The following is a 26,417-nucleotide window of genomic DNA, read 5'->3' as shown; positions in this document are numbered from 1 at the left end:
GATCTTATGATGCGAAATGACATTACAAACTTTCAGAACTCACCTGCTGAACTGTCATCTGATTTTGTGTTCAAGAGTTCTTGCCTCATTTCTTGAGTATAGCGAGATTTTGTCTGCAAGTATATTTCTCTGGTTTGTGCAGCAGTACAGGAACGGCCAACAGACAACAATTGATTGGCTATTGCCTTATCTGAAGCTGTTGGCTAGTCAGATAGCAAATAAAAAGAATAGAATTAATGACTGTTTTTATTTATAAACCACTTAATGAAAAAAATGACTAAGTTAATTAATCTGCTTATCTTCTGAGGTCGTTCTCAAAATAAATATACAAATAAACACACACAAGCTAAAAATGGGATATTACTGTAACTCCTACAATGAGATAGTTATATATTTATATACCCACACATTAATTATCAATACTTATGAGTTTTCTTGACCTTTGTTGAGAAAAATTAATAACATGGGAAAGAAACAATGATCCCAATGTTTACAATGCAGAAAGAAACAAACCAAAAATCATCTACATGAAATTCTCAAAGATATGTTGTCTTAGTTCAAACATCAATGATATTCATTTTGATCTGCAGTCTGCCTATATTTTCTAAACATCATCAATTTCCTGATATGTACCTTCAAAAGCTATTCATGCTACTATGACAGCACTACATGATTAAGTTTACATTATTAATAATCAATCAAGTTTTCCTCTAAATTGGTCTATTACTTGCCAGCACTCCAATATTGTCATATCTAACATTTCACTCTAAGGCATTTCTGACTGAATCAATCCACCTGCCTCTATTATCTCTACTATCTTCCCTCATTAAAGTGATCCTTCTATAGTCATTCTTCCTCTTACTTGCCACATAGAAAGAATTCTTTGGGATTTCCTTTAGTCTGTTCAGCTAAATTTCTTCTCATAAGCTGATTTTGCCTTCCTTACCATGCTCATCATCTTTCTTGCCTGATCCTTGTACTGTTCATGAGTTAGCTGGTCACTTTTCTTCTTATATACCCTTTGCGATATTTTCTTTTTTTGAGGCTCATGCTTAATGATTCTACTCATCCATCTAACTACTACCTGATTTACTCTCCCTGACCTTGGGTATACAGTGTGATATTGCTTTCTGCAGATAACCCTAGACTATCCTCTATGCAGTGTGAACATACTCCTTCCCTCGCAGATCTTTATGACATCGTACTGCTTCAAGCTGCTTTCTAAGTGTATCATAATCACCTGCCTTGTAATTCCACATATACCCCTTCTTAACTGGAATTTCCACATCTTGCAATCTCCCAAGTCAAAACCACATGATCACTTTTCCCAATTGCAGATAATGTAGCCACCTTAGTTATGGACAGGTCTTCTCATCCTGTAACAAGAGCCAACATTCTTGTTCCCTGAGTCCCCTCTGTCAAATTCTGCTTCAAGTAATATTTTTCATTAAGTGTATAAATTTCATTTCCTTCCTGCCATGTGATCTTTCCTCTTTCCATAATAATTACTCAACTTTCACTAATTGTACTAATCTGTTGATGCACATCTTCCACATCAATTCTGGCACCCCATGGCCTATAGCAGCAACTAATTGTATATTTTGACTCAAAAAAGCTGCCATCTGCCTGATTGACTCCTAATCTTATTGGCTGCAATTCATCTGTTATCATCATCAGTACCCCCCCCCCCCCCGTCTTGTCTACTCTATCATCCCTGAAAATGCTAAATTCATCACATTCTATCCCTGTAACTATGTAATATGCTGTTAGCCAAGTCTCACTAATGCCTATAACTTTTGGTGAGGTTGCACTAATGAATACCGAAAACTCTTCTCTCTTATTCCTGATACTTCTAGCATTAGTATATAGAAACTGTAGCATCCCCATAGGCCTCCAACCCTTTGCATTCTGAAGTGACTACCCCATTTGATATTGTTGCCTGAGAGACTAAATTCCACTGTTTTTGTTCATTCACACTCATTTACTTCATAGGTACCTTCACACACTCATCTGCATCTGCCCTAATTGCTTGTTTTCCTGACTTTGCACTTCCACACTCTCAGTGAATAAAGCTCTCTCCACACACCTAACTCTGAATCCATCAGCATTGTTTAAATCTTTCTGTCCCTTAAACTCTACATCATTTCTTCTCAAAAGCTGCATACTGATTAATTAGCTATCATTGCTCTTCTTCTCAGTTTGCATCTATCATAGCGTGGCAGCAGACTCACACTTCACCTGTTACTTTTCTTTTTTGCTTCTTCCAACAACTCTTTGACATCCTTCATACAATATTTCTCACCTCTCAGGTCAGTGGTTCCAGCCAAAATAATGAATTTTTTCACCTTCTCTCTCTCCTCTTTTGTCCTTAGTGTGGATAAGAGTCTTCCACTGTTCTCTGTCCAAAGCAAGCGAGCTCTTTCATATGGCAAAAGCTTTGAAAGTCCAATACAGTTCTAAGGACCTTATGTCATGTTAATCCTGGTCTTCCCCTGGATGTTATATCCTCCATAGTACCCTCAAATATGAGGTGAGGAAGTCTGAATAGTTCCATTTGCATTTGCCAGCCTGGTGAGCTGAGCAGTTAGCATATCCACTCTCTAGCCAAAAGGCTGTGGGTTCGAATCCCACCATGGGCATGGATGTTTGTGATTGTCTGTGAAAATACTAATGGTGGTGGTCAGCGGCAGATGGCTTTGGTGTAGATGATGAAGGTAGCTGCAATTCATGGTAGTTGGTGGATTGATTGGTGGAGAAGGAGAGTTGTGGAGTAGGTTCCCTCCCTCGATGAGTCTTTGGACTCCATGGAGGTGTCAGGTAATATAATAATAATGTGACCAAACCAATGGAGTTGATGATTTTTAACTATGTTAAGAATTGTTGAGTTAGGGACATTCAGATCTTGCAGTACTTGTCTTATGTTCTGTCCAATGAGTTCTGCTGATTTTCCTGAAGCATTTCATTTCAAAAGTCAACAGTTTTCCCTCTCTGCTTCTTTTTTTTGTTTTTTTAAGGTCCAAGTTTCTGCTCTGTAAAGCTGTTGGTAGTATTATACTTTTGTATAATTTTATTTTTAGCGTTATAGGAATGTTGTTGTTTTTCCAAATTTTATCAAGTTTATTCATCATTGACCATGCTATGGAGAGTCTGTGTTTTATTGTTGCTAAGTCATTTAAATCTGAAGTCAAAATTGTTCCTAAGTAATTAAAACCATTAACCTGTTCTATGGTTTCCTGATTAAATTTTACCTGTATATCTTATGAATGTCTTCCAATTTTCATTATCTTAATTTTACTTATTACAACATTATAATTTCTGCAGGTTTCTTGTAATTTTACAAGCTGATATTGAAGATTTTATTTGTTATCTTTTATAATTACTACATCATCTGCATAAATGATTAGTCTTGCATTGACTTTTACCCCATTGGTTGAGGACAATGCATCTTTACTGAGTTCTTTGATAAAAATGTTAAAAAAGGCATGGGATTGGACATCCTTGCATATAACTCCTCATTTGATTTCAAGTTTCTTTTTTGTTATGGTATTTTTATATTGAATTACTGCACTTGTATTCTAACAGCAGTTTGAAAAAAAATCTTAGTACTTCAAAGTATGTTTTTCTTTGTCAATATTTGAATAAGTTTTCCTCTATTGACAGAATCAAATGCTTGTTTAAAATCCACAAAACAGCAATAAAGGTCTCTCCCTCATGTCCTATGCGATTTTGGTCAGACTATGAAGGGTAAAAGATATGGTTAACTGTTGACCTGTTTTTTTTTTTTTTTTTTTTTTCTAAAGCCAGCTTGTACTTTAGATGATTCTGTATTATTTTTACAAAGATTTTGTAAGAAATCTTTGTAAAAGTTATTGAAAGGTAAGTAGCAAAGAAGAATACTTGGTCTATAATTATTATATTTTTGAACACCACCTTTTTTTTTATATACAGGCAAGATTTTGCCTATTTTCCAATCATTTGGGGGTCCCAGCGAAAAGAATATTATTGAAAGGTTTGTTTATTTGTTTAATTAGACCAGCTCCACCACTCTTATTGAGCACTAAGGGTATTCATTATTTTGACATGCTTTTGATGATTTCATTTGATTAAGTGAAAGGATTACTACTTCTAGGATTATGGGTACTGTATCTTTCTCATGGTCAGTATATGTGGGTGAAAGCTTTTATCTTTAAAGATATTAGAGAATTGCACCAGATGTGTTCCATTTCTCTAATATTTCCAGTCCCCTTGTCTTGTGAATCTTTCATGGTGAGAGGTGATGGACCGTAGTCTTTGATAATATCTTTAAATGTAGAGTAGAGAAATTTGGAGTCATATATAAATAGGCTTCTATACATTTATCTGTTTTATCATTCAGATGATCTATTTTTGCATTTTAGCATTCCATCCTGTCTAGTTGGTTTTGCAGGCTTCTGTAATATATTCTATTTTGGTCATTATATAGTTTATTCAGATGTTCTTTAACCTATCTTTTCTGCTCCCATAATATCATTATATCAGGTGTTATCCAGTGATTATTTGGTTTTATTGTTTTTTATAAAAATAGGTCAACTATGCTGGTTATAATAGTTTTCAACATTAATGTGACCTTGTTTTGTCGTTCTGTAAACGATATTTTATTTGTCTATATTTGTAATATCTTTTCTCTATGCTCTTTCTGGTATTCAATATACCATTATTCTAATTAGCAGTGTGCGCTTTCTCTCTCGTGACCTTTCTCTCTTATTCTACTGTGTACTACGTTTATCCACCTTCCATATTTACTAGTCGAATGCCTATGAACATTGAAAATTTATTTGTTAGACTGCGACACCAGTATATCAATTATTCGGCATAAGACTAAATAAAACGTCCAGTAGATCTCTCTCTCCCTCTCTTACTAGTGAAATTTCCATTAAGAAAGTTTACATTAACATTCGTGGTTCATAAGTAACTAAATTGCACTTTTATTGCCTTAATTGTTTCCTGCTCACAAGTCCGATTATTTTTAGAAACAGTGCAATTGTAAAATAAAAGATCAGGCATCACTCTTTTAACAAATAATTAAAAGACATTTATTTACATTAATATGAAATATGCATGAATTAAACAATAGGGAGATTGCTTTCTCTGTCCATCTATAAAATCTTTAGCATAAAATTAGAACCCTTTTAATTCAACACTAAATAATCTCTTTAACTCAAAAACTTATTTACTCTCTGCTTACAATTTCAATTTATTAAACTCCTAGTTTACTCGCAAAGAGGTCAGCTTTACAAATTTGATATCAACCTCTAAACATGCCAATTGATTCTCTTAAGGATACTTCTTATTATAACTGTAAGGTGGTACAACACCTTACCCCAGTCCTGAAGATACTTTCAGGCACAAACTTTGTTTGCTCACACTTGGATAAAGGATTAAACTAAATTTATTATAGTCTAACCAACTGAACAATAAACTTTCAACACTTCTTATTACTATTAAACAAATTCTTAATTGTCCATCTATAACATAACATACAGGGAATTGTACAAAAGGATGTAACTTACAAAGGCTCTGTATTGCACATTCAGTCAAAAGTCTTGCACAAAAGTTTCTATGGCATTTATTCCATCTCACATCTCGAGCTTCCTTCAGGGAATCTGGCATCAGCAGTATCTCGTCGGGAAAATAGCAGGCTGAGGACTGGGACCTGCGGTACTTGTACAGCTCCGGCAAAAGGTTGTTCTCCTACAGTGAAAAGAAAAACTTCCGAGCAAAGCTGCTTCAGGTAATTTACATCTACATCGGTCTTTCTCCTTCTTGGGCTCGCCGTGCAGCCTGGACGACTGGCTCCTTTATCTGCCATCTCCAATAACTGTAACTGTCACCAACTCTCTCTCTCTCTCTCTCTCTTGGCTGCCAAAATGGGTTCCCTCTCTCTCTCTGGCGACTGGAAGCCCCTTATGCTCAGCTCTGTCCCTTTTTATTACGCTTTCTCTGAGACCTTGCACGAAGGTTGTAACCCCCCCACCCTAAGAATTCGGCATGACTCATTCATCTTCTTTTAAGTTCAACCCACTCTTTGTTCTCGTCCATGCACCCTTTTTGATCGTAAGTTGCCCAGCGGAAAGTTGTTTGAACCTTTTAGACTGACTTTGGAGGTGTTTATGCTCAGAGCTTGTAAGCACTTTCTCATACACAAAAATTGTAAATCTTTCTTATGCCTTCATATAGAGCTATTACATAAAGTTCTGGTGGCAAAACATTGCCTTTGTAAAATATTCTTGTTAAAGGAGTAACTACAGTTAATTTCCATAGGGTTATTTACAAAAATATCTAGCACAAACAAGGTTATATTGACAATATTCTCATGGGACTTGACCTCTGTAAATATCAATGTAAAGCGCTTTGGTATTTTTTAAGCTACATAGAGTTTTTACAAAGGCCCACTCCTTCACGAAAAATTTTTCTTTAATCTGTCTCTGTATCGTGTCTCATGCTTTCTCTGGGTCGGACAATACTCAGATGTCTTTTAATTTTGAGCAGGAACATCATCAGCCTGACCTGTGGGCTCTTCTTGGTGCTGACTTATGTTTGTTATTATCCCTTGGGCATTTTACCCCTTTATGATACCCTGCTCTCCTTCTAATTCTCCCGTTGTCTGGGCAGTGATTTTTATTACTGCTTCTCTCTCTCTATAATGTTTACTTCTTCTACCTTTTTATTACCCTCCCTTAATTCTTTTTTCTTTATGCTTTGATCATTAACTAAATTTACGCTTGAGGTCAGGTAAGTCTCAGATTGACTATTACTTTAGGATGTTGAAACTATTGAAGGATCAGTATGATTATTTCGAGACATTTTATTATTACTTCTTTCAGTCAGCCCGACATTTCTTTCATTCTACTTTCTTATTTCACGAGATTTCTCAACTCTATTTTTAAATTTACTGTTCCCTTTATCAGACCATTTAATACCCATTATGAATAATTCAATTTTAAGAAGTCGCATGAGAACTTGTACCTCTCTAGAAAGTTAGTTCCTAGGATAATCTGTGCTCTTGTGTGAGGCGTCCTGGGAAGGACCAACAACGCTTGCCAAACACACAAATTAAATTCTGGCAAGTATATTTTTACCCTAACCTTCTTGGTTACATAAAACACAGAAGTTGAAAGTTCCGATAATCTGATTGGTCTCTTTAGCTTAGTAATGCCTCTCCATATCTTGGATTTTATTCCTTGAAAATAATCTTCAGTTATGATAGAGATGTGGAAACCAGTATCTAATAATATGTCACAATACGATCCTTGTACCTTCCATGGGTGTTCTTGATTCCTGTTCTTTACTCTCCATGGTTTGTTTGCATAATTATGATGAGGGTGCCCAAAATTTGACTCATATCTCATATTTTTGTTGGAGGGTCTTTTTTTTTTTAAAGCAGTTGCGAGCTATGTGCCCAATCTTATTGCAACTAAAGCATCTGGGAGGTTCCCTCCTGTCTTTTATTTCATTAGTCCTCTCTGATTGAGGTATAGTTGATTCAGAGGTCCCTTCTGTTACTGCCGCCAGCTTCAAGACGGTCCATAAAGGGCTGTTGTAGCCATTCAACCTCTTGTCTGATTAAAGTGCGTACTTTCTCCATATTAATGGAATGAGTGATTTTTGTGACCTTACTTTCTTCTTCTTTTCCTTCCTTTTGTTGGTCTTTACTTTTTTCTTTAGGATTAACCAGACTTTTCTCTTTCTTCATCTGACACCTCTGTAATGTTGTGTATCTGGCTGGCACCAGATTCAGGATGAAGATCGCCTAGTCTTTCTTCTTTTTCTTTTATGGCTTGATAGCATTCTTCTAAGGTGTTTATTTCCCTCTTGTATGCTGTCTCTTTATATTCTTCTTCTCACTCCTAATCTGAATTGGTTGAAGACAGCCCAATCAAAGTGACTCTTTTCATCACTGGACACGCTCAAGCTATTAGCTAAAGTGAGCAGCCTATTATAATAGTCTGTGACAGATTCTTTCTTATCTTGTCTGCATTTTTGCAGCCTCCTCGGACCTATGCTTTTAACTTTGGAAAACTGAGATATCAGGGTATCTTTGAATTTATAGTATTCCAAATGTCTCTCAAGATGGGAGAGGAATATAAAAACTTGGCCCTTCCAATCAGTTTATTCCTAAGTATTATTAGAAGCTGGAAGTCCGACCAGTTTCCGACGTTCCTTAGCTCCTCTACAAACATGAAGAAAGACAACACATCACCGTGGTCCTCCTCAGAGAATTGAGGGATTATGAGGTGAGGATTTACAGTTCTAAAAAATTCTACATCCCCCCATCATGTTAGTACTAGTGGCTTCCGAGTTACCGCTGTTCATATTCATCTTCCTTAAAAAATTTTCTTACACTATATATATACAGGGTGTTCGGGATAAATTTGACAGTTTCGTAAGGAAAAAGAAAATCTTCTTTGTATCTATTAAATTTAATGAATTGACAAAAAAACATTACAGGCAGAGTTAATTACAATACTATCAACAAGATTTACTCAAAATAACCACCATTAGCATCGATCACAGCTTCAATTCTGCTTCGGAACCTCGAACAAGCTGATGCTACAGTCTCCCTGGGAAGGGCCGCAAAAACTGTTTTAATTTTATCCATTAACTGGGCTTTTGTATTACTGGAAGTGCGATTGGTGTCTTTTTCAACTGCGCCCCATACAAAATAAACCATGGGGTTAAGGTCTGGGGAGTTTGGAGGCCAAACATTTGGACTGGTGAAGTCGTAGAAATTTTCAGACAACCATTTTTGACTTTTCCCAGAGGTGTGGCAAGGGGCCGAATCCTGCTGCCATACATACGGCCTACCATTGGCTACCCTTGTTATCCAGGGCTTGACTACAGTTAGCAACTCCACGAACAAAGCCCGAATTCCAATGCCAGGGTTCTTCAACACCTGTTCCTGCAGATTTGCGAGGAATTCTGCTGTACGAACGCAATCAGATCGTCTGCTAGGGATCTTTCTTCTTGCTACATCCTCGTAGTCACCATTGCGAGTCTCTAGTTCATGCCTGATTGTTTTTACTGTATTCAGGGAGCATTGGGCAGCAGTCGTAATATCCTTATTTTGATGGCGGGCACGAATCATCATGATACAAGTTATTCTCTTCCATGATTCAGGTGGGTTCCAGCTATCCATCCTTTCTGACATCTTGTATATGAATGAAGAAGGGTCCAAACTTTTAAATGAAGAGAAGTGTGTGTTAATACATGTAACTTACGGAAAAATATAATTAATTATAAATATGTCAAATTTATCCCGAACACCCTGTATATATATACACATATACACACTTCTTATTTAATTGCCTGTTCTTTATCTACAAAACTGTTCCAATCCACTATTTCTTATTTTAATTACTGTTGATTTTATCCTGTCGACTGCTCCATTGTAAACGATATTTTATTTTTCTACATTTGTAATATCTTTTCTCTATGCTCTTTCTGGTATTCAATATACCATTATTCTAATTAGCAGTTTGTGCTTTCTCTCTTATTCTACTGTGTATTATGTTTATCCACCTTCCGTATTTACTAATCAAATGCCTATGAACAGTGGAAATTTATTTGTTAGACTGCGCCACCAGTATATCAATTATTCAGCATAAGACTAAGTAAAACATTCGATAGATCTCTCTCTTACTAGTGAAATTTCCTTTAACAAAGTTTACATTAACAGTCGTGGTTCATAAGTAACTAAACTGTGCTTTTATTGCCTTAATTGTTTCCCACTCACAAGTCCGATTATTTTTAGAAACAGTGCAGTTGTAAAATAAAAGATCAGGCAGCACTCTTTTAACAAATAATTAAAACACATTTATTTACATTAATATGAAATATACATGAATTAAACAATAGGGAGATTGCTTTCTCTATTCATCTATAAAATCTTTAGCATAAAATTAGAACCCTTTTACTTCAACACTAAATAATCTCTTTAACTCAAAAACATATTTACTCTTTGCTTACAATTTCAATTTATTAAACTCCTAGTTTACTTGCAAAGAGGTTAGCTTTACAAATTTGATATCAACTTCTAACATGCCAATTGATTCTCTTAAGGACACTTCTTATTCCTATTAAATAAATTCTTAATTGTCCATCTATACATACTATCGCACATTCAGTCAAAAGTCTTGCACAAAAGTTTCTATGGCATTTGTTTCATCTCAGATCTTGAGCTTCCTTCAGGAAATCTGGCATCAGCAGTATCTCGTAGGGAAAATAGCGGACTGTGGACTGCGACTTGCGGTACTCATACAGCTCTGGCAGAAGGTTGTTCTCCCATGGCGAAAAGAAAAACTTCCGAGCGAAGCTGCTTTGGGTAATTTACATCTACATCAGCCTTTCTTCTTCTTGGGCTTGCCGTACTGCCTGGATGACTGGCTCCTTTATCTGCCGTCTCCAATAGCTCTAATTTCCACCTCCAATAACAGTGACTGCCGCCAACTCTCTCTCTTGGCTGCCATAATGAGTTCCCTCTCTCTTCGGTGATTGGAAGCTCTCTCTCTCTCTCTCTGGCGACGACTGGAAGCCCCTTATGCTCGGGGTTGTAACCGCCTAAGTATTCGGCACGACTCTTTCATCTTCTTTTAAGTTCAACCCACTCTTTGTTCTCGTCCGTGCACCCTTTTCATCATAAGTTGCCAACCAGCGGAAAGTTGTTTGAACCTTTTAGACTGACTTTGAAGGTGTTTATGCGCAGAGCTTGTAAGCACTTTCTCATGCACAAAAATTCTAAACAACTTTTCTTATGCCCTCATATAAAGCTATTACATAAAGTTCCAGCAGCAAAACATTGCCTTTGTTTTTGACATTCTAAAATATTCTTGTTAAAGGAGTAAATACAGTTAATTAATAATTTCCATAGGATTATTTACAAAAATATCTAGCATAAAATATACAGAGACAAACAAGGTTATTTTTACAATATTCTCATGGGACTTGACCTGTGTAAAAATCTATGTAAAGCACTTTAGTATTTTTTAAGCTACATCGAGTTTTTACAGTTCCTTTATATGACAACTGGTCACATTTTGTTATGCTGTTTTAAGAGTATCCAAGTGGAATTTTTCCAGATTTGGTTTGAAGTGTTTTACTTTACCTTTTTTTTTTTTTTGAAATTTTAACCAGATTTTGGTAGATAAAAGTTTATGATCTGTATTCAGTTCAGCAATATGAAGGTTTCTTGACATTCAAAACAGAGGATTTTCCAGTTTTGTGAATTAGGAAGTAATCTATGCAGTTTTTAGTATTTGAATCTGGTGAAGTCCAAGTGTATTTGTGGGTAGGTCTATGGTAAAACTTGGTGTTTGCAAATCTACAGAAATCAAGCAAATACCCTCCTCTCTCAATTCTTGTGTCAATTCCAAATTTACTCATTACATCATGCATGTCTTTTGAATATTTTCCAACTTTGGCATTAAAATCACCAATGATTATTAGTAGATCTTGTTGTATGTTCTGTCAATCTCCTCTTTAATAAAAGCTTTTCTTTCTTTTGCTTGTAGTCTAATGGCTATGATTCTGGATGAGATGGGTTTAATTTCTATAATGCTGTGGGAAAGTGATCTATACATTAAAATAGCTACTCCTCTGTGTGTGCCAGTATGTTTCCAAAATTTCTTTCAAATACGCATTTCCAGGTTTGTACAATATCCGAATATTTACAGTAGGTATGTAGTGAATGGATTTCGCTGACTATATAATCAATTTTTCACTGTATCTCTGTGACATAGGATTTGGTACATCAGCTTCCCCATACACAGTAGCATTATTGACACTTCTTTTAGCAATATAATCCATATGGGTTTTGAGGCAGTTGAATTTAATGTAGCTGGCCTGCCATTCCTATGCTATACTTACCTACTTGGGTAAGGCATATCTGGGAGAGAAGGCTTCCCACTGTAGTGTGAAGAAGTTCAGTAAGACAGGAAAGATACACCCCTAGCCCTCAAATACTCTAATAGCATTGGGGAAAGGGGGGGGGGGAGGAGTAAGATAAAAAGAAAGGAGACAGAAAGAAGTGGAGGAACCAGTCTACAGATAATACAGTAGAGGTACGTTATGTGAAGTAAGGCCAGGTCCCGCATCAGGTACCTTGGGTTTACCACTCCCATGTTCACAAGAAATGAGCCCCCGAGGTTCTGACAGCATTACTAATATTCTTAATTTTTGCCCTAGGGGAAACAAGAACTTGTAGATCTTTCATGAAGAATTCCATCATAGAATCACCATAAAGAATTATTTGCTTATGCTAATTCTCTCAATTATTCTTACAATTTTTTTTTTTGGCTTCAGACTGTTTTTTTTTTGTTTTCAGTTCGACTGATCTCTTGCTGTTTCTGCAGCCTTTCAATCTCACGCTTTGTCCTGTGAAGGACTACATGTAAGTGTGCAAGCTCTTTATTCAGGTCTTCTACATTCTTCTGAAATTCTGCCACTGCACTTTCAGTATTATCACCGATATCTACAATTTGTAGTATTGTATTAGAGCTTTTTACTCTACTATCATGTAATATGCTCTCTCTCTATGTATTCCTTTCAAAGCATTTATTACACTTTTTCACCAGTTTTGCTCTCCTTCCACAAATCTTTCAACTTTCGTGATGAGTACATCTTACAAATTTTACACTTCACAAAATAACGTGAATTTAGTTGGCCCAACAAAGATGTCATCACTGCCACTGTTCTGCTATGCATAGGTACCATACCAACAATATATCTATATCTAATTTAAGGAAATATAGCATTTTACTTATGTGTAAATAACTCACTCTATCTCACACACACTCATAAAACAATAAATTCACTCACTATTATTAGCAATCATTTGAAAAATATTACTTATCTTTCTTCAGCATTATGAATCAATGACATTCAACAAATTACTCTTATATTATATTATTAGAGTGATTTGTTTGTTGTTGATTCGTAATGCTGCAGAAAGATAAGTAATTTTTTTCAAATTATTGCTAATAATACTGAGTGAATTTATTGTTTCATGAGTGTGCAAGATAGAATGAGGTTAATTAAAATGATATATATATTGATCTTTAATTGACCATGATTTATAAACATCTAATATCAAAAAGTTTCGCCAACAGGGCTCTCCGGCTTCTTCAGGGCTTATAATAGTAAGAGAAAAAAACATAACAGTGACTAACACAACACACTCCATGAGTGTAATTTTACATGTTCTGTTTTAATGTTTAATTTATACGACAGTGTTACTCCATTTTCTCTGCACTAGCCACTTTGAGTTTTTTTCTCTTACCGTTATAAGACCTGAAGAAGCTAGGCAGCCGTCAGCGAAACTTGTTTGCTGACGGCTGTCCAGCGAACAAGTTTCTAAATGATTTATTAGATGATTATAAATCATGGTCAATTAAAGATCAATATATATTTCATTTTAATTATATGTTTGAATGACCAAATATAATCTAAACAATAGAATGAGTTATTTAGACATAAGTTAAATGTTCTATTTTCTAAAATTAGATATAGATATATTGTTGGTATGGCATCTATGCATAGCAGAACAATGTCAGTGAAGACATCTTTGTTGGACAAACTAAATACATTAATCAATAAAATACAAATGTATTTTATTAATTAATATGCTAGGAAAATTAATGTACTATTATATCTTCAACTGTCAAAAATTCAACATTTTAATTGACACCTATTACTAATAAATAGACAAAATATAATAATAATAAATAGTGCATAATTCTTCGATTATCAAAATAAGCTTCATTACCTGTTTATGAAACAGGTCTTTCCCAAGTAAACATGCTGCTACAATTTAATTTTATCTTGCAGATTACCACGCAGTTAACCGAGTGGCTATGCCCTTCACAACCATATGCCTGGGAAAGAAGTGTCCTGGGTTTGATTCCCATTGCCGACGTGAGGATCTTTCTCAGACATAGCCAAGTTAATCGGTCTTAGACATGGATTGCAGGGTTTTCTCCCCAGTTTATCTGGGAGTTTTTCCTCCCGCAAGCAGGCAAACTGACCCCGTGAACACACGCATCCAGACATAGGGCTAGCCACCTTATCCTCAGGACAGGTACGGCTTAGAAGAGATAAATAGCTCCGTAAGAGGCCACTAGGCCTAATGTGTGAAAGGAAGAAGAAGAAGATTACACATATTATATGTATAATCTATAACAAATATACAACTCAGCTTATAACAGCTTCAAGTTTCATACCAAGCTGACTGCTAACAAAAGGCTAACAAAGAGGAAGAAAGTACAGAGATGACTGTATTGCATTTCTGTAAGATAAATAACTACACGGAGTACTAAGATATCTTAAAATGTTGCTATTTGAATTACTTTTGGAACTGAACTGACCACATTTAGATCCCCTTTCTAATACTTTTCAGAAGTATTTTTCATTTTGGTGTACTACTCATTTAAATCTTGCTAAGAAGTAGATTGTAATCACTTTCTTCAAAATTGTAAATTCATGTGTTCTGAAAAATGGAAGATATTACTATTCATAATAAAATAAGCACCCAACATATAAGTAATATGACTTATTAAAGTGGTCACTCAAATTATCCACCTCAAGAGAACAAAACTGAATAGGTTAGAGTGTCAACTATTTGTACAGCATCATGTAACTATGTCTTCTTGCATCATGTAACTATGCTTTCGTGAGGATAGAAAGGGTAAAAAGGGAGGGGGAGTGCTATTGATGATAGAGAAAGAGCTATGCCTATACAAAGTAGAGATGCAAGATGCAAATAGTGACAATGGTTTTGAGGCAGTATGGTGTGAGATAGAGGTGAATGGAATCAAATACTTGGTGGGATGTTGTTATAGACCAGGTAATGTGGATGGTAGTGATAGTGAAATGTATAGTCAAATTAGCCAAGCAAATAAGAAAAGGGTGATCATTATGGGTGATTTTAATTATGGCAATATAGACTGGAATGATGAGATAGCAACTGGAAGTAAAGAAAATGAGTTTCTTGAGTTTTTGAGGGATAGCTACCTCAGACAGTATGTAACAGGACACATGAGGATTAAGGGTCTTGAATTTGGTCATCTCATCATAGGATGTAATTCAAAATGAGGTGTCAAATCATCCACCAATTGGTGAGAGTGACCATGAGATGATTAGCTGGGTTGTTTCCAGCAGTGCGAGGACCCCTGTGAGAAAAGTGTATATGTGGAACTACAAGGGGGGGGGGGTGATTATGAAGAGCTCAGGAGACAGCCTGCAGGTGTAGCGTGGAATGAGGAGTTAGCTGGAAAAGAGATCAATGCAGCTTGGGGGGTTTTTCAAAAACTATCTAGTAGATGCAATGTCTAAATGTATTCCAAGGGTGAGAAGGTTAAATAAGGTAGGTATGAGATGGATGAATAAAGAGATTAAGCATGTGATACAGAGAAAAAGGGCATTGTGGAGGCAGCATAAGAGAAGTGGAAATAAACAATTTCATGAGGTCTACAAGGACCAGGCAAGGAGGGTGACTTGGTTGGTGAGAGCAGCTAAAGAGAGGTATGAACAGCAGTTAGCTAATGAAGCCAAAAAGAATCCTAGGGAGTTCTTTCGATATGTAGCCAGCAAAAGAAAGAATAATTATGGAAGGATGACACTGATTGGAAGAAATGGTATAAAGACAGCTGTTGCAGAATGTGCGTGGTGGAGATACTTAATGAGCAGTTCATAAAGATCTTTCAATCTTGTGAATGTGACTTCATGGAGAGATTGAGAGCAGTTGATGATGGGGAGGAGAGACTGACTGTAAGTGAGCAAGAGGTGTTTAGTGAGTTGAGTAAACTAGATGCAAATAAGGTTGTGGGACTTGATAATATATCACCACGTATTCTGAAGGAATGCGCCAGGGAGTTGACACCTGCCTTGACATATTTTTTTAATACAAGTCTTGCACTTGGTCAAGTTCCTAAAGAGTGGAAGGAAGGCAAGATTGTGCCACTTCATAAAGGAGGTGATCAAACTCAAGCATCAAACTAGGCCTATCTCTGTGTCAGGTGTTCTGGTTAAGTTGTTGGAGAAGCTTGTGAGAACTAGGATCCAGAGTTGATTTGACAACAATGGTATAATCTTTGATGGACAGCATGGATTTGCTAAAGGGAGGTCATGTTTTAGTAATCTACTTACTTATTACAATAAAGTGACTGCTTCCTTGGACAGAGGAGAAGGATACACAGTAATATACTTGGATTTCGCAAAGGCTTTTGATAGAGTACCTCATGATAAGTTGGTATCAATATATCTGATAGGTATCAACGAGTTGTGTATGGGGATGCGATATCCAGGATAAGGAAAGTCACTAGTGGAGTGCCTCAGGGGTCTGTTTTAGGGTCATTACTGTTTAACTTGTATATTAATGATATTGACAAAGATTTGGATGGAGATATTCAGTTGTTTGCAGATGATGCAAAGTTGGGATGAATCATAAAGAGTAGTGAAGATGGTGTGGCCTTACAAGAAGACTTGAATAAATTGAGTGATTGGGCATGGAAATGGGGATGCGAGTTCAATGTTGCAAAATGTAAGGTTTTAAAATTTGGAAAACAAAGATGGGATGCAAGATTTATGCTTGGTGAGAATATATTATTGGAGGTAGAGGAAATAAGAGATCTGGGGGTGATAGTCGATAAGGATCTAAAATTTAGGGGACACATCACCAAAATTGTGAAGACAACACAAAGGCTTCTGGGAATGATGTGGAGGACACTGACGTGTAGAAGTAGGGAGATTCTTGTTACGTTGTATAAAGCTTTGATTAGGTCACCGGGTTTTCAGAAGGATGAAGAGATGTAGGAAAGGGTCCAAAGGTGACTGACTAAGGTAGTTTCTGACCTTTGGAATGTCGAGTATGAAGAAAGATTGAGAAGATTTAATTTGCAGAGTCTGGTGGACAGGAGGAAGAGGGGAGATATGATAGAGACAAATTGGTAAGGGGTTGTTATAGGATCAATGGTGGATTAGTTCTACAGAGAATAGTGGGAGATCAGGGGAGAACCAGAGGTCATCCCTGGAAACTGTATAAAGAGGGTGTGAGTAGGGGAGTGAGAGGCAGGTTTTTTTCATGCAGAGTTGTGAACGATTGGAATGCCTTACCTGAGAGTGTGGTGTCAGCAAGGAGTTCGAGTGTGTTTAAGACATGATATGATGAGATGTGTGTGTGTGATAAAAGGACCTCCCAGATGAGTCTTTGACTCCATGAGGTCATGGGTAATAATAATAATAATAATATGCCTTCAGTTATTCCAACCTTCAATTATCCAATAGGTAAATTGCTTTCCCACTGCAGTCGGATAATTGAGGACTTACTGTACTTGTGTATTCTCTCCATGTAAACTGATTCCCAGCTTTATGTTGGAATATGCTTTATTAGCATCACTTCACAATACAATTAGCTTCGTTCTTTGAACTTTATTCCAAATTTTTCCAAAATATTTCCATAACTCTGGTTCGTTCTCTACTATTTTAAGTCTCTAACAAGAACCAGATTCTACTTGAATAACTAAAGCACTCACTCAATTTCTTACTTTTAAGCACCACAGATAAGTTTTACACTTGGTTCACAATTACATCAAATTACCTACTAATCAATCAATTAGTTTATGTATGATATACTGTCACCAATCTTTTCCTTTTCACAATAAATCATTTTATAGTTTTTGTATTACTGAGAAGGATCTGCTTCAGCCTTTTTTTTTTTTTTTTTTTGTCTTAGTGACAATAATTAGGCTTATATGATATTTTTGAAATTCCACTACTAGCACTTCTTTCCTCTTCATAACATGTCACTGATGATACTTGTGGAATTCTGATGACATTATTCCAGCAGTTGATTTGTCTCCTTGTTTCTCTTAATAGCCTGGAGTGGAAGAGAGAGAGAGAGAGAGAGAGAAAAGGAACTGTGCATTGCATTCAAACCTCAAACCAATTTGTGGTCTGAATGCATTTTGCAGTGAATTTGGTTAAAGCTAACAAAGAATACAATAAAGTGTGCAAAAACCCAAACTGTTGATCATCCTTATATGTTCATAAAACAAGTGGATAATATTTATTATTAACTAACTAACTAACAGGATGTACCAAGAAAAGTTGAGGGCCAGACTTTGAAACATCCTAATTGACCTTCGAGATCTCCTGGATAGCACCAATCTTTAATTAGCTTTATATTGAGCATGAAATTCAGTTTATCAAATACTCAATTTACTTGAATAAACTTCACTATAAACAAAAAAAATCTACTTTCAACTGAAAAAGAACTTCACAGTACTTAACTCTCACTATAGCAAACACTGATATAACAAACTTACTTACTATAAAAAAATGTTGATAAGTCTTGAACAAAGTCCTACAGGTACAATGCTATGCACTAAAAGAAATTCACTGTAGTCCCTATAAGTTTGCTATTGTGAAAGTCTGCTACATAGATAAACTGAACTCACCAATTTGTCAGCTTCCACTATTCCTTTCAGGAGATCAACTTTCCTTGTATACTCTCCTAAAGTTTCTTTATTAGGCTGGCTAGAGGAGGATGTGAAAAGTGAGTTTTAATTAATTTGATTATTTTTGATGAATACTTAAAATACTTCTTATCATAGCAAAAGTTTCAGGTTTTGTTATGATGAGAATTTGGAATTACCAGCCGATGCACAATGCTTTATATATTAGAATTAATAAAGTGTGGAATTAATACACACTTTTAATAAAGTGTGTATTAATCCACATCAAGTAGGATATGATTAAGACATCCACTGGCCTTATGTGAATAGTATATTTAGAAATCACCTACACTGTAAATTTCAAAGGAAATTTGGATGTCAAATTTTTCTGTCAATCCCAAGATAGAGATAAAAATTTGGGAATCCTACTCTAGCAACCAAACATGAAATTTTTTTTCAAGCCAGTTCATGTTTCCTTTGAGGCAGTGGTCTCACAGTGGATGAAGAAAACTGTCTAACATACTTTATTGTGATATATTAATTTGTTGTACTACTATGTTCTGTAATTTTAATATAAAATAACAAACCATGATACTTTATACAAAAAACTCCAATTTTTTTTTTTGTTTTTATTTATATAGTAATTGGGAATACACAGAACCAGATTAATATTTTAAATGTAAGTTTCATGATTTGACTGAATCAAAAGGATCAGCTGTTTCTGTAGCAGTTTGCATTCTTGCTTTGTAGCATAGATGAGTCTTGACAGACTTTATGTCTTAGAAAGGACCTCCCTCGATGAGTCTTTTGACTCCTTGGAGGCCTGAATAATAATAATAATAATAATAATAATAATAAGATACGAGTCTATTTAAAAACAATCAGTCATTTACCTTCCACATTAAAGATAGGTATTACACAAAAATATTCCTAAAAAATGGACTAACACAAATATTCTTAAGCGAGGCTAATGAAAATATTTTTAATGATCTCCTGAACATTACCCATAATGAGTAGGCTCGACACTATCACATAATACAATCTCAATATTTGGAAATGGCATTTCTTTCAGATAAGACAACAACAAAACAATACTGACAATGTCTCTTCAAGTAATATATTGCTATATGAATTAAGCTATGCTAATACCTCTGTCAAAAAAGTTTTTCATCAACAATTTTCCTCAATATTTTTTAATTTTTATTCTATTTCCCTATAGAATAAATAACTTTCAGTAATTGTTTAATAATAAGATACCACTCAAGCTTATTTATTCTACAGGAATAAGAAACTTTGCCATTTGATGTTAAATACTTATAACTTGAATATCACTGAAATCATTTTCCCATTCATTTATATTAATAAAAAAAAAAACCTCTTTGTCCATTTTCTTTTTCCTTTATACTCTGAATATTCTTCTTCTTAAGCTTTTACAAACCCTTAAGGTTCTTAGCTATGGACTTTGCAACTGCAATCATCTCGAGGATAAGGTGGTTGGCCCTATGCCTCCCAGTGCGTCTTATGTCTGTAGAGTGTATGTTCACGGGGTCGGTTTGCCTGTTCTGGGGGGGACGAAAAACCAGAGTTTCCAGGTGAGTTATACGTCTCCATATGAGACCGGATAACTCATCTTTAGTCAAAAGAGACCAGATAAAGATTCCTCACATCACAGGCAGGAATTAAACCCAGGTCATTCCGACCAAAGGGCTTCATCTATACCAACTGAGCTATGGAGGCTCCATATTCTGAATATTGGTTCCAAATTTTTGGAATGGGTTTTAGAGAAAGACAAGGTCAGGTTCACTGACTCTTATACATGTTTGGGCATAAGAATTATTTTAGCCCTGATGTGGAAGTAATATACATGTTTGGGCATAAGAATTATTTTAGCCCTGATGTGGAAGTAATATGAAGAGAACATACAGAAGAAAGAGATGAATTTTGAAGATTTGGTAATGTGGGATAGAAGAATAAATACAAATAAATAAAACTAAATAAAATACTTGAAAATGAGATTGAGCATTGCTAACCAAACAAAAACCTCAACTTCTCGCAATGTACACAGAAGCATGTATTGTAGAAAAACGGATAAGCAATAAATCCAAATGGAACATTGAATAAGCAAGGAGGAAGCTTTTAAGATGTAGTATGTACCTTATCACTTTACATTTAAAGTGTTATAAATATGGGAAGTTGCATTATGAAATTATGAAAATTGCTCTGGTGGTACCATTTCATAACAATCATCATCAAATTCCTGCCACATGCCCTCAAGGGGTGTGCAAGATATGATAGTACTGCATGAAATATTTACATCATTACTAACTTCTTATCTACAATTTTCCTCCAAATCAGTCTGTTACATGTCAAGACTCCAACATTATCAGATCTTATATTCTATCTTCTAAGGCACTTTTTACTGTATCAATTCACCTATATCTTGGGTCTTCCTCTGGATCTTTTTCCTGCCAACATGGCAGAGAACACTTATTTTGATAATCTTTCCTCGCCCATTCAGTTTAAGTGACCCTGAGATTAACTCTGCATTCCTAGATGCTGATAATGTCAAGAACTTTCCTAATATCCTTGTTTTTAATATGATATTGCCATTGATGCAGCTGTTCATGCAACTAATCTTTCTCATGACTCTCATATCTGCAGTCTCTAGTCTTTGGTCAAGTGTTTTACTTCTGACCTAGCACTCAGGCCCATAATTTAAAATTGGTTTGAACACTATCTTGTATATAATTTAGTGTTTTGACCAATTTCTCTCTTATTCCATATAAATTTATTCAGTTGACTTCCTACCATACCAGCTTTATTGATTCTATTGTCTATTTCCATATTTAGTTTACCATCTTCACTAAAAATCGTGCCTAAGTAGCTGAAATGTTTTACTTGTTCTATAGGGTCCCCATTCACAATGCAATTGATATTTTCAATGCTTCTGCCTATTTTCATTGTCTTTATCTTTTTACTGCTGACCTTCATACAATATCTATTACAACAGTTATTTAATTTAGTCCTGGAATCATGCAGACTTGTAGAGGATTTATTTAGAAGTATAACATCATCCACATAAACCAAAGAGCTGACATTAACATCTCCAATTTTAATATCAGGTTTCATACCACTTTCCTTCATAATGTGATCCATATAGATAATGTACATCCTTGTCTGACACCAGATTTAACATTAAACCATCTTCCTGTACTTCCTTCAATTCTAACTGCTGACTTACTACTCAAATAAAGACTAAGTAATGTCTGAAATAATGCCACATTGATGCCATACAACTGTAGCATTTCGAATAGCTTCTCTCTTGACACCTTGTCAGACGCCTTTTCCAGATCTACAAAACTGAAATATATATCTTTATTATATTCTTATGATTTCTCAGCTATTTGTTGTAAAGTGAAGATCTGATCCAGTGTTTTCTTTCAGGTTTTCTTGAATAATGTTTGTATATTTTAGTCTACAGTTTACATCTGAGAGCTGCTCAACTTTTATTCGCTTTAAAACTTTCTTACATCTTTTTGAGCAGGATAAAATTGAATTTCATATTGAAAAGAATCTTTTTCAGTATGAAATTCAATTTTATCCTGCTCAAGACTAAATGGTAATCACTTCCGATTTCAAATCCTCTGTACACTCTGGTGTCCTGCACCAGGGGGAAAATATCACTATCAGCAATAACATAGTTAATGAGACTTTTCTTATTCATTGCCTCTTCTCTCCATGTGAATTTTTGCACATTTTTATGTTGGAACATTGTGTTAGTAATAACCAGTCAATGTGCTGAGCAGAAATCCAACAGGTATTTGCCATTATCATTATTAGTTTTGCTGTTTTCTCCAAATTTCCCAAAATATTTTTGTATGTCTGGCAATCATTCCTACTCTGCTATTTAGATCTCCAACAAGGACCAACTTTTCCTTTTTTCAATGTGTCAGTTGCTTTCTCTAAAGCCTCAAAAAATTCCTCCACTTCTACCTTAGTAGAACCTTCTGTGGGATCACAGGAACAAATAAGTCTCATTGTTCAGTAGCCCACATCATTCTACTTGAGACTGCCAGCCATTCAAGAAGATTAGCCACATATTTAGTGTTGAATACTATGGCTACTCCTTCTTTTCCTTGATTGTCACTGCCTGAACATAACATTTTGTATTTACTGCTCAGAAAGATCTCGCCAATTTTTGTCTTTTTTTTTTATTTCAGTCACCCCTATTATGTTGATCTGGTACTTGTCTAATTCCTCAGCTAGTTCCATTTCTTTGCTATTCAGTGTCTTCTTATGCTGATAGTCCCGATCTTGAAATCTGGTGATGTCAAGTTGGGGTGTGTTTTAAGATTTGTTCCATAAGACTTGTTTCATAACAATTTTAATTAAAATATACTTAACTATATTATGTTTTGACCTTCAACATTTTGCTACAAAGGACATTTGTTGCAAAATCTTAACTCAAAAATTGCATGAAGTTCTGTGCAATTCAATATGAAAAGCAGTATGATACAAAATGTAAAAGAAACACTCACCAAAAATTCCAAATACAGGAAAACCTCGCTTAACGTGACTTCGATATGCATGACAATCAGTTAGTATGATTGAGTGAAACGATACTATTTCCCACGTTAAGCAAGTGATTAATCAGTTAACGCGATTTTTTTATGTCATGCAAATTTTTTTGTCGCCAATCTGCAGCGAGATGGAACATCTTTTATCACTCTGGAATGAGGATTGCAACCATTAACAGAATCTCATTATAAAAGGAATATTCTGGCAAATTCTGAATATTTTTACATCATTGAAAGAGACCAAATTTCAAGAAGAATGTGAAAGCTTTAGTGCAAGTTTAGGATGGTTAGACTGTTTTAAAAATCGAGCTGGACACAAAGCAAGAATAACTAGGGAATCTGCTAGTGCTGATAAAGATTCTTTGCAATTCTTCAAGTTTCCTGAAAAATTGCAAAGGATAATTCAGTTGGGTGATTATGACATCGTCAAATATTCAACGTTGACAAAACTGGTCTCCTTTGGAAGTGTATGTCAACAAAAACTTTCCTAGCTAAAACTGAAGCATCTCAACCAGGATACAAAGTATCTAAAGATCGTCTTACACTTTTATTAGAAGGCAATGCAGAAGGCGACTTTAAACTCCAGCCTATGTTAGTTTATTATGCACAAAATCCAAAATCTAACATTATTGAAGAAATCAACACAATTGGGAAATAACTTGGATGCAATGTACTGGATAATGAAGATGTGAGAAACTAGCTCGATTCCCATTCAGAATTAAGTGAGAATGATCTCCTTCAACTAGAAGAACAGCATGCAGAAGTGCGAACAAGAAGAGAATGTTATTACTGAGAAGCTAACTGCAAAAGAACTTGAGCTAGTTTTCAATCACATTGAGCATACTAAGAAAATTTTGTTTGATGTTGATCCTGATATTGAAAGAAGCTTCAAAGTCCGCCAAAATCTTGATAAAGTGATTGCCAGCTATTGAAAATTGGATGAAAAGATGAAAAAGTCGAGCACTATTCAAACATCCTTAATTAATTTTTTTGTTAAAAAAAAATAGCTCAATCAAATGTTTAGACATTAAATCCAATTTAAGCAACTGATTTTTATTAACTTTGATGATTTTATCCTCTAATATAGCCTATAGGTGGTAATTTTTTTTTTAAAAATTTATGCTACCTGTGGATGAATTATAATTAATCCTATTGGTTATTGTATTTGCTTAATGCAATTTCACTTACCGCACCGTAATTGATTGATTAATTAATCGCGTTAAGTGAGGGTTTCCTGTAAATAGTTTAATTTAGTAACATATGAAGACAATATTCAAAAACAAGAGGTCAAAATGAGATTGTCAAAGTGCCTTATTTGAATAATGAATGTGGCCATCCTCACAGCAATACAGTGCTCGCAATGATGTTTCATACTGTTTATAATAGTGTCCACGAGCTCAGTTGGTAATAACCATTGCTCCTGCAAAGTTTTCCTAAACACCTCAAAGTTTTGGGGAAGGGTAGGGGGAAGATTGACAGCAGCAGCAAACACATCTACCTAGAGCATTCTAGACATAGGATTAATGTCAGGAGACTTGGCTGCTCAGTCCATAAGTACAATAGTACTTATGGACTGAGAATGAAGATGGCTCTCCTAAACATCTCAAAGTTTTGGGGAGATTGACAGCAGCAGCAGCAACACATCTAACTAGAGCAGTGGTCGCCAAAGTGGTCGATAGAAAAATATAACACATCATTGTACGGGTAATATTTAATTTGGTTAACTTGATTTATCTCCATCCTGAATGACAGTGCAATTAAGAGTAAATCGTGGAAACAGCGACATGAATAGGACCTGTAAGATGGGGCAAGGTCATGAAAATAGTTATGGAGGCCAATCAAGTAGGCCAAAATGACGTATTTACCAACAAGCGTCTTTTTTGCTTATCCTATTATAATTACGTAATAGTAAAATAGAGGGGGGTCAATAAAAAGTCAAGAAACTCTTGAAGGGGTCGATGGTCAAAGAAGTTTGGCGACCCCTGATCTAGAGCATTCTAGACATAGCATTAATGTCAGGAGACCTGGCTGCTCAGTCTATAAGTACAATAGTCGCTTCCTGAAGATATTAATGCACGAGCTTCTCTTGACAAGGATGCACATTATCATCTTGTAGGATAAATGTCTTCCCTATCACGCCCACATATAAAAGAATATAGGTGTCCATGATCTCGTCTCTATAAGTTCCAGCATTCGGGGTTCTGCTAGGAAGCACATACTGGTCAATGCATTCACCCGAATAGATGCTTCCCTAAACCATCATTCTACCTCCACCATAAGTGTCCTTTTCACAGATATCAGAGGCATGATGATGTGGCCCTAGTCCTCTCCAGATCAAAGAATGCCTGGTATTGTTTTGTAGAGCAAATCAAGACTTATCTGCAAACCAATGGGGTAGGTCTCGGGTCCAGTTGACATGGAGCCTAGCCAATTTCAAGCATGCACCTCTCCTGTGGAGCAGGATATGGACATGCAGACTACCAGTCACTTAGAATACAGATCACCTTTGTGAAGCCTTCGGCACATAGTGGAAGCAGATACCAATATTTCTGTAGCTGATGCGAGGTCAGATTGTAGCTGATTTGGAGTAGCACCTACCTTGTTTTGGTGAGCAGATAAAATCCGAGATATCTGCTCAGATTGCGAAACAGCAACCTAAAATAGATATGCAACAGACAGTGGTAATTAGTTTATTTCTTGCCCAGTGATGGAATATACAGGATTTGACCATTAATAGTGAATATTAAAACTTGGTAAGTTGAGAAAAAAATATTTATTTTTCCAAAATGACTTTTTTTACCTGTTATTTGTATATATATATATAAATATACACTACATGTCTCATTTTTATTATCTGCACAAGTATGTATTTATATATATTGATGTCATGTGTCTTTTTTTTTTTAATTATTTCTATTTTTTGAAATTTATTTATTTAATTTAGTGTATGGCATAATAATTTATGCCATACGCTAAATAGATAAATAAATTTCAAAAATTTTTCATTATATCGATTCTAACCTAAATTTTTTTTCGATTGTTTCAGAGCTGCAGCTGTGTTGTAAGGCATCTCTGCCCTGTCCAGCCAACAATGTTTCGGAGCTAATCACAATTCAGAAACACACTAATGCAATTATATGATAGACATGAGGATTTTAATGTAGATATTTCCTGAAACTTTCTTTTAGGGTTACATGGTAATCAGCATTCATTTTAGACAATCATGGACTCTACAACCGTGTTAGAAATAATTATTTTAATTTCCTTGACATTTCGACCTTCATATTAAGGTCATCATCTGGAGTATACACGTATATATAAGAGACAAACTATATTACATTTCACACAGTATGCTAAA

At 35.4% G+C, this 26,417-nt stretch overlaps 1 protein-coding gene across 3 annotated transcripts in view; it reads right to left on the bottom strand.

Annotated features, from left to right (window-relative positions):
* Positions 1–26,417, bottom strand: part of Use1 (Vesicle transport protein Use1) — an 87,204-nt gene that overhangs the window by 14,128 nt on the left and 46,659 nt on the right. For 2 of the 3 annotated variants that reach the window (XM_090390848.1, XM_090390849.1), the window contains exons 3-4: positions 18,486–18,564; positions 44–203 (exon numbers count right to left, since the gene is read on the bottom strand). In XM_090390848.1, the coding sequence (XP_090246974.1) occupies positions 44–203; positions 18,486–18,564 (239 nt within the window). The remainder of the gene's footprint in view (positions 1–43; positions 204–18,485; positions 18,565–26,417) is intronic. The other variant, XM_090390850.1, reaches the window with a different exon arrangement.

Source organism: Typopeltis vanoorti, chromosome 3 (genome assembly GCF_054136105.1).
Source record: "Typopeltis vanoorti isolate ZY-2024b chromosome 3, IOZ_Tvanoo_1.0, whole genome shotgun sequence".
Lineage (NCBI taxonomy): Eukaryota > Metazoa > Arthropoda > Arachnida > Uropygi > Thelyphonidae > Typopeltis > Typopeltis vanoorti.
Note: the sequence above shows the minus strand (reverse complement) of the source record. Positions and strands in the feature narration are given on the sequence as shown.